A 9,490-nucleotide genomic window follows, 5' to 3' on the forward strand; every position below is an offset into this window, starting at 1 on the left:
TCTTGCTGAGTATGGAGAGTGTTTGTTCTCAGGGAGTTCTAGGATCCGGCAGTTCGTGTCTCAAGTGGGAGCCGGTAGGGACCGAGGACGAGTCAAGGGCAGTTTCAGCCGTGACTGATGTGTTGAAGCTTCGGGGAGCTTCAACGGGCCTTTCAGTTGACTGATGAGAAGGCCGCTGTAGCAGGAGAGAGTTGAAAAAGATTACTAGACATACAAGTGTTCTAAGTGGATGACAGTTGAAATTCTTCAAGCCTCCAAGTGGGAGATTGTTGGGCTTTGTGGAGGCTTGTGAGCCGGCCCGACCCATTACTGAAACCCTAGGTTAACCATTTGGTTTTCCTATAAATATGATCCTTGTATTTGTAATTCCAGAGGTAGCACAAGTGAAATAAAAATCCTCCTGTTACAGTCGTGGAGTAGGGAAACCGAACCACGTTAAATTCTTGTGTGTCCCGTTTGTGTTCCGTTTCTCTTTTCTCTAGATTATTTGTGTGTGTTGTGTGTTTAATTCCCAACAGGAAGTTTACGACACGGTATGTGGTACACCAAATCTCCTAATGATAAATGAGCAGTTCTGGTAAGATATGCAACTTGAAAAGCTTTAAGCTAACACTGCTAAATTAACTGTCTTCAGACTGACTGCTATACAATTATGAACGTGTATGAGAACTTCCCATATCCAGCAATGTCTTTCTTGCTGAATGCTAGTTTTTCATTTCTACTTGCTGCTGAGATCCATAGTATTAACCAAATTGGAACAAACAGAATCAGTCTTTTAAGGTTATCGGTCTCGGGATAGAACTTACGGACTCGGAACTGCACATCTTGCTTTATGTTGTCTAAGATATCCACAAGAGTCTGCTTCTGTCTTTTTAGCTGCAGTCTTTAAAATGAGGAACAACTTATTTTTTCGTTATTTTTACCGTTATCTGCTCATTAGAGGACTTTCGCATGCAGTATGCTGGCATGACATGTTTTTAGGTGCTCTTATTTCTCAATTCCAGATCTGATGAATTATTCATTTACTACTGTCAGCTTGCAGCTTGGGATGCAAATCTGGTGACTCCACATAAACGCATGGGAAATGCAGCAGTTAATTTGGAACACCTCTGTGATGGTACGAGCTAAAGAAATGGCTCTCGTGATATATTGTGCTTCAAATAATTGTGTAGTTATCATGTTGGCTAAAATTTCATTCATGTAAATAAGGTTTGGCTTCCTTTCCAACTTATCCCATGAAAATGGGGGAAAAAGTTCAGAGTTCATTTTCAGTATGCATTTTGGTTGTGTTTTGAACACTTCTTAAAGGAACCAAATTAGTTTCAATAGTTATACACTTCTGAATACTGTAATAACTGATATGAGAGCTGACATAAGGATTAGGCTGATATACAAACATTGATGTTTTAATTTGTGAAAATAACAAACATGTGCTTTTCTAGGAGATTCTCATAAACTGCTGGTTGATTTGGATGGAATGGGCGGTGGTGGGAAGATAGAGATAGAGGTAAGTTAATTTGAATCTGGAGGCATATTGAAGGTTCAAGATCACTAAGACCTTCATTTTACGAGGATCCATCAGACCATCACATTATTTTGATGTGTACTCTATAGCTGAATAGTATGCTAATCTTAACTTCAGAAATATCCTTCTTAAATGATACAATTTGACCATTGTTTATCCAATTCGAGATTTCACTAATTGTCCTACTAACATGATACAGATTAAGTACAAGAGTTTTGAGAAAATTGAAGAAGAAAAGAAGTGGTGGAACATCCCAATCATTACAGAATTTCTAAAAAAAAACGGGTTTGAGTCTGCTTTGAAGACAATTCTTGGTTCCGAGACTGTTCAAGCTCGACAATTTGTACAGTTTGCATTTGGACAGATGAAGCTACTTAATGATGCATATAATGATTCAAATAGCAGCAGCAGTCCTGTCCTGGAATCAGATGTACTACCGGAGTCGCAGCAATCATCCAACTTGGATGACTCAAGCATGCCCCCAGAATCAGAAATCTCAAATAATTTGAAAGACACCAAAGTTGATGGTGAAGTGAAGCTTAATCGTGATGGGAGTGACGTAACCGATGAACATGATTCCCCTGGTACTAAAATTTTCGAGAGCTTTCAATCAGATAAACATTTCTGGAAGAATTTTGCTGATACCGTCAATCAAAAAGTTGTTCAAAGACTTGGTCTCCCTGCTCCTGAGAAAATAAAGTGGGATAATCTTGACTTGTTAAATAAGATTGGATTGCAATCGCGAAAAGACGCCGATGCAAGTTATGTTAAATCTGGTCTTGCAACTCCTGATAAACGAGAAAATGTTAATGGTAGTGCATCAACTGAATCACCTATTCTTAACAACATTCAGTCATCACTTCCAGATATCAAGAAGGTGACACAAGACTTATTGCGTCAAACTGATACCATTTTGGGAGCATTGATGGTTCTAAATGCCACAGTTTCTCAATTCAACAAAGGAGCAGGCCTTTTCGGAAAGGGTGATGCTAAAGAAGATTCTTCAACTGGACTGGAAAATGACATCCTTTTATATCCCATGAATAAAGATGGAATAGTGTTGGATGAGAAGAAAGCTGAGGAGATGAAGTCTCTTTTCTCAACAGCGGAGACTGCCATGGAAGCTTGGGCACTGCTAGCTACTTCATTGGGACATCCGACATTCATCAAATCTGAATTTGACAAATTATGCTTCTTAGATAATGAGTCAACCGACACAGAGGCAAGTTCATATGTTGCTGGCTATGGGTTCTTAGTTTCTAATGTATCTTAGATCTGATTCATTTGATCCAAGGAAAGCTATTCTACTGATTTTGGATTCTGTAAGACTTGCAGGTAGCGCTCTGGCGTGATTCAGCAAGGAAACGGTTAGTTGTTGCTTTCAGGGGAACAGAACAAGTAGGTTCCGGTGTTAAACACATCTTTAAAACTTGTTGATTTAGCTTAGTTGTGGATAACCGATTTTTCTTTTATCCAGACAAAATGGAAGGATCTTGTGACGGACTTGATGCTAGTTCCTGCAGGGTAAATCACAAATCTGTACAAGCACAGGCTGGCTTTAGTTTTTCTTTCTTTCTCTACTTTGCCCTTCTGGTTTCTCTGTACTACTAAGATGTTTTTCCTATCACAGTAAACAGATTCTCCCTCCGTTCAATTTGTTTATCTTACTTTCCTTTTTAATCCGTTTCGAAGAGAATGTCTCTTTCCTTTTCTGAAAACTCTTTCATTCTAACTTTCCACATGACATGTTTAAGACCACAAGATTACAGTCATTTTGGTACGTTCTACATATCATAATTTAAGACCACAGTATTCAAAAGTCTTCTTTACTTTCTTAAACTCTGTGCCAAGTCAAAACCAGTCAAACAAATCAAAACGGAGGGTGTAATTTTTATCCTTCTCTAAGTCTCTGATAGTGTACTTTTATTGAAATACAACTCTTTACTATGCTGAAAGAAGCATTTCCTTTTTCTTAGAGGAATAGGATTAGAAGATAACCTTCCATCCTACATTCTTAAGTTTAGACTGCAAATACCATCATATCTAAAGGTTTTCCTGAAAAAAGTTTTAACTTCGAACATAATTTGAAACATCAAGAAATAGCCAAACACTTTGGTAATTTTGAATATGAAATGTACGTTCTTGCATCTTCATTTTTCGGATGTTGGACAGAAACTTTAGATGGTTAAGCAACCACTGTCCATTTTATTTCGCATCATGAGTTGTCTCCTACTCTGCAGGTTGAATCCTGAAAGGATAGGCGGGGACTTCAAGGAAGAAGTTCAGGTGGCACTGAAATTCTTACTTTTCTATCTCTTAGTGCCTGAACTATGAATATATTCTACTTATATTTATAATTTTTCTAATTATCAGAACAAGAGATTATTTTTGTAGGTTCACAGTGGTTTCCTAAGTGCATATGATTCAGTTAGGATTAGGCTCATCTCGCTTATCAAAAAAGCAATTGGCTACCAGTAAGTGGACTGTTAAACAAAACTGTACAACGTTGTTCCTCCGTTCCTATGTCTCTTTCGTACATTCAAGTAGAAGTCTTGTCAAATATTTCTACAAGTCTTTACTAAGTGGACTCATGTCATGAGCTTAGTGTTACACTCCCAACTCTTAAAACTTGTTATGCACTTTTGCTTTACTGAGATGTCTAGACCTGGCTTAGTCTTTTTTCTTCTGTTTATCCTTCTTTTCGTGTGGGTCTTGTTGCTGCTACTGTACATCTTATTCTTTGCCTTCTTCGCGGTTTCTTATTTTTTCTCTGTTTATGATGTACTTACTTCACCACTAAACATTGACGTCACATCGCTTATTACAATTTTAATGTATTTTCCAGGGATGATGATCTTGACACACCAAACAAATGGCATGTTTACGTGACTGGCCATAGTCTTGGTGGTGCATTGGCTACTCTTCTCGCTCTTGAACTATCATCAAGTCAACTAGCTAAGTAAGCTCCTCCTTTTCTCTGCTTATATCTGTAGCTTGGTTCCCATCCATTCTATATAATTTACTATTTACCAGCATCTCGCCAATAGGGCATGCATGTTTGGTTTTCTGCTTTGTATTTAACATGTTTGTAGTGTTCTTTGAGAATTTGAAATGCCTTACTTGAGCAGAGGGTCTATGGAAAACAACCTCTCTATCTCTACGAGGTAGGGTAACGTTTGCGTACACTCTACCCTCCGTAGACCCCACCTGTGGACTGGGTATTCTTTTTTTTTTTTTTAAGAGCAGAAGTTGTAGAATTGTTGGTAGAATCCTATCAAATGTAGTTTCGATGCTAGTTACGTAAATAAACTCTAACCATGGACCTGTATTCCAGTCTTATATCTATACTGATCAGTATTTGAATGTGTGACATTTTGTACCCAAAACTAATGTGCTACCAAGCTGCAGCACATCCCTTCAATTGTTCCATGTCGCCACTTTGATATCTTCTCTTGATGGTTTCATCCTTTTGACCAAATTGGACTTGTAGGTCCCCAAGTATTGTGATTGCTAAGTTGCTTGCTGCTTGTTCCATCATAATAGAACATCTTGCAAATAAAGGAGTTCGTGCAAAAAGAACATGTCTGCAATTGTTAAATACAAATTTTCGGGCTGCCCTTGTTCTTGAAGTACTTGTGGAGAAAAACCAAGTCCTCCATCTCTAATCATGCTAACACGACATACGTGACCGTCTTATCTTTCTTGTTGGTTGTGTTAGGCGTGGAGCTATACGTGTGACCATGTACAACTTTGGATCTCCAAGAGTTGGAAACAAAAAGTTTGCTGAAGTTTATAATGAGGTATTGTTTACTCTCTGCAGAAGTGAAGTGCTTATGTTGAGACTAACTATATTCTATAGCCATTTTGGTCTCACCATTCATTTATGACAATCTTTTGTAGTTATAAATTAAACGATCTTTATTTCTGAAACAAGTTAACAAAGGCAAAATAACAAACAAGAACCAAGAAAAGAAAGAATAAACCGACACACTAATAAATACATACAAGCTGGTTCACATACTCAGCCTTACCTAATTAGCTCTCCTCAATAACACTGGATGAAAATGATTTTTGATGTTCTCTCTCGGTCTCTCCTATGGAGGTGGCTTGTCATAAATGAAGTGTGAATCTCTTGAACATGCTATTGAATATGCATTGGTGCGTTGTCTAACATGTCAGACCAACTTTTAGCAAGTTTGAGCCATAATCAGATGCCTTATCACATTGTTTGCCGATAGTTCATGAGAATATCTTGCCTGTTCTTCTATTGTGACGTGGTGAACGGCTGTAACTAAATCACTTTCGCCTGCTTTGGAATCATACTGAGAGCTTAATTTTGTTAAATTCTGAGTGACTATATAATTAAGTTGCTTCTTATATCGTAGAAAGTTAAGGACAGCTGGAGGGTTGTAAATCACAGAGATATAATACCAACAGTTCCTCGCTTGATGGGCTACTGCCATGTTGCTCAACCTGTTTATTTGGCAGCTGGAGATCCGCAAAACACAATGGTGAGTAGATTTCATTTTCAAACTTTTTACACTATAAAACGTTGGATTGGCAGAATGTTGGCACTGTTAAGGAAGTTGTGTTTTCCCGGTAGAGCTTAAAGTGGAAAAATGTGTAGGATGGTTAGCTTAACCTGATGGAAATCACAGAAGGTTCAAAACAATTGACCTTTGTTATTTCTTCTATAAAACTATTTACTCAATTGCTCGAAGTAACTTCTGATATTTTCATCATAGTGTAGGTCAAAAGTATCAAGAAGTACTATTTCATTCTTACTTATTATGTATGAGAACCTACTATCGATACTGGAAAAAGTCGGAAAGAAAATATGATCATTTTTTACATCATTCCTTTTATACGTGAAAGGAGCTTGTTGTTTAACTAAATATGTCTCGGCACATCACATTTCAGGATAATGTGGAACTCTTGGAAGATGGTTACCAAGGTGATGTTATCGGAGAGGCCACACCTGATGTTATTGTCAGTGAATTTGTATGTTTCTCCACCTTTGTTCTCCTGTATCTTTAGTTCCTTCGTTTTAGTTCTGTGCTCCGTTTCATCCATTAGTGATATGTTCTATTAAGATCTCGAACTGTTAAAATTGTACTGCTACTTACCGTACATTTGACCACTTGAGACTTCTGTTTATTCATTTTGTTCAATACTTCGCCTAATGGAGAGTCTCCTTGAGGCATAAGCTTATCAATTCACTCCATTAGGTAGAAGCCATGTTGCTCGGAGTCTTGTGTTGGATCCTTCAAAAGCTATGCATTCTTAGGGGATCCGACACAGGTTTGGCAACATTTTTGGGAGGTCCGAGCAACAATTGCTGGAGGGGCGCTTGTTCTGAGTTATTTTTGCTATATGGAAAACATGTCCTTTTTATTTAAAGGTAAAGAACTCTTGATAATCTCGCGATTACTTATCGTAACGTTTTGTGCAGATGAAAGGTGAAAAAGAACTTATTGAGAAAATACTGAACACAGAGATTAACATATTTCTAGCAATTAGAGATGGAAGTGCACTTATGCAGCACATGGAAGACTTCTATTACATCACTCTATTAGAGGTACTTGCATTTACCATTTACACCTTACCATTCTTATAGCTATGTTGCTCGAACTCTTCAAAATTGTCGACACGTACATGTCAAATCCCCCAAAAGTAGTGGACTTTTGAGTATCCGACATGTGTGCTGCAACATTTTCGAAGAGTCCGAGTAACATACATATCCAACATGATATGTACTTAAAACTTTTTTTTTTAATATGTTTTTCTAATTCTTTTTCCAGAATGTGAGATCAAACTACAGAACTGTTCCAAGGCCACAACTGACAGAAGAGAAGAACACATCAATTGGCTAAAATGGAAATTATCAAAATTCATTAATGTTGATGTTTTAATTTCCAAAGGTTGTAAATAACAATAACACCAAAAAATTGGCTACATTTATTGTATATATGTACTGATTTTTATCTTTGCAATTTTACATTTCTTTAGTCATTTATGTTAATTGTTACAAAATTTTAAATGATAGAATAATGAGAACAAGTAATTGTTCTAAAATAATTGTCTTGAACTAAAAATAGAAGGAAAAAAAATACACTTCAAAAACAATAAAGAAATGGCATGAAAGAAACATACAATCTAGAGAACCACCACTAATTCTATATTTTACAAACCAATAGTATCATTACTACCTAGATCTTTGACAGTATGGATAAAATCGTTGCGATCCTTAATCAGAGGCTTCGAGATTTAAACTATGAGTATAGTGAATATCTCGATAAGGAGTTCTAGTTTCACTTAATGTTGAATTAAAAAAAAAAAAAAACTAATACTACCTTTTACATATGCAAGCTTTTTGAAAGATTCTTAGAAAAGTTTGTTGCTTTCATATTATAGCTCATGATTTTCAAACTTTGCCTTAAAATGTCAACTTCCCTTTCCCTCTTGAGCTCTTGTTGTTCCTTTGAAGCTATTTCCTCTTTTAGAAGTGCAATTTTTTCCTCTTTTTCTTTCAACTCTTTATGCATCTCCTCTAATAATTCCATTTGTTCTATTTTCCAACATAGTCCTCTTCCTAGTAAAACAAATCAAAACACATTAGAAGGACAAAACAAGACGACTTACTAACATAACAACTGTTCGTTGAGTGACTAATCTGATGAAATTCAAACGTACCTTGATTTGTCCTATGAATAAGTTCATCAAGCTCAATCTTGATAGCAAAATAGAGTTGTTTCCATTTCTCTATTGCTTCATCCCTTCTAGCTTCTTCATTCCTAATTTGCTCCAACAAATAACTTGTTGCTAATTGATGCCACTCTTTATCTTCTTTTACACTCAAATTCTCTATTCCTTTACACTTGTCTTCTTCATCTTTTTCTTCCAATTTTTTCTTCAACTTCTTCACTTCCTCTTTTAGCTTCTTCTTTTCCTTCTTCCATTCTGCTTCTTTCAATGCAAATATGATCATCTCTTGTGCATTAACTTGACTCTCATATTCCCTCATACACATAATTTCATTCACCTCACCTTGAAGAAACCTTACATTGTATTTCAACACTTCAACCACTTTGTCTTTTGGTTGGCTTTTGTCCTTGGTTTGAAAACTTCCCATTTCTTATAATCCCTAAAGTCTCCTATACTTTTAGTACTTCTAGTTTTGTGTATATATAGATAGTGTGTGTGTGTGGTGGGGAGTGTTGTAAGATGTATGTGTGATAAATTAGTCAAAAATAACAAATCTTAGGTAAGGAAACTTCTTTTTTCAAAATTAGGTGGAGTCTTCTAAAATTCGAAGACTAGAACACGATACAAGCAAAAGTCTGATATTTAAGTGGAGAAGTATATATAGCGCGATCGACTCTAAGAGATTTCTATATCATAAAAAAATACAACACTTGTACAATACATTAACAAAAATGCATTAAAGGGTATGTTAGATCAATAAGAATAGAGTATGGGACAACATGATTATTATTTTTTATAAAAAAAGGAGGCTCCTACCATGCAATATGAAGTGATGGCACTAAATGATACAAAGAGAGTTTTGTACTGATTTTTGTTTTGTGGCTCTTGCATCAATTCAATTATTATTAATATACATACTGTGAAAGATGCCTTGTATGAAAAAAAAAATAAAAATTAGAGAAGTCACATTTCAAGATATTGACATGAATGAATGACATAGTGTGTCTATTGGGGAATAAAATCCACATATTCCAAAAATTCACATGTACATCATTTTGGAGCCTCTTGATCAAGGTGGGGGTGGGGTTTCATATAAAATTTAGATCGAATTTAAGTTATATATATTGTCGCGATAATCACAGTATTATACTTAGTCATAGATTTAAAACTTATAAACTAACAGTTCATCGAAGTTACACGTTTTTTAAATTTACCTAATAAAATGTGAGTTTTTTAATATGTTGTGGGGGGTGGGGTGGG

At 36.1% G+C, this 9,490-nt stretch overlaps 2 protein-coding genes across 2 annotated transcripts in view; one reads left to right on the forward strand and one right to left on the reverse strand.

The window, feature by feature from the left end:
- LOC107031527 overlaps nucleotides 1–7,523 on the forward strand; it is a 12,867-nt gene extending 5,344 nt beyond the window's left edge. Inside the window, exons 6-18 of the mRNA XM_015232939.2 lie at nucleotides 1,036–1,117; nucleotides 1,443–1,507; nucleotides 1,725–2,747; nucleotides 2,861–2,923; nucleotides 3,003–3,049; nucleotides 3,766–3,811; nucleotides 3,920–3,999; nucleotides 4,371–4,484; nucleotides 5,244–5,325; nucleotides 5,911–6,036; nucleotides 6,446–6,526; nucleotides 6,978–7,103; nucleotides 7,327–7,523. Coding sequence (XP_015088425.1) covers nucleotides 1,036–1,117; nucleotides 1,443–1,507; nucleotides 1,725–2,747; nucleotides 2,861–2,923; nucleotides 3,003–3,049; nucleotides 3,766–3,811; nucleotides 3,920–3,999; nucleotides 4,371–4,484; nucleotides 5,244–5,325; nucleotides 5,911–6,036; nucleotides 6,446–6,526; nucleotides 6,978–7,103; nucleotides 7,327–7,398 — 2,007 coding nt within the window. The 3' untranslated portion in view covers nucleotides 7,399–7,523. The remainder of the gene's footprint in view (nucleotides 1–1,035; nucleotides 1,118–1,442; nucleotides 1,508–1,724; nucleotides 2,748–2,860; nucleotides 2,924–3,002; nucleotides 3,050–3,765; nucleotides 3,812–3,919; nucleotides 4,000–4,370; nucleotides 4,485–5,243; nucleotides 5,326–5,910; nucleotides 6,037–6,445; nucleotides 6,527–6,977; nucleotides 7,104–7,326) is intronic.
- Nucleotides 7,524–7,682: 159 nt separating this feature from the next.
- LOC107031533 (forkhead-associated domain-containing protein 1-like) lies at nucleotides 7,683–8,989 on the reverse strand. The gene is made up of 2 exons (XM_015232946.2): nucleotides 8,219–8,989; nucleotides 7,683–8,117 (listed from the first exon to the last, which is right to left on the reverse strand). The coding sequence occupies exons 1-2, from the start codon at nucleotides 8,655–8,657 to the stop codon at nucleotides 7,882–7,884; spliced, it is 675 nt and encodes a 224-aa protein (XP_015088432.1). The 5' UTR covers nucleotides 8,658–8,989; the 3' UTR covers nucleotides 7,683–7,881.
- Between the last annotated feature and the right edge of the window lie 501 nt (nucleotides 8,990–9,490).

Source organism: Solanum pennellii, chromosome 9 (assembly GCF_001406875.1).
Source record: "Solanum pennellii chromosome 9, SPENNV200".
NCBI classification, from domain to species: Eukaryota; Viridiplantae; Streptophyta; class Magnoliopsida; order Solanales; family Solanaceae; genus Solanum; species Solanum pennellii.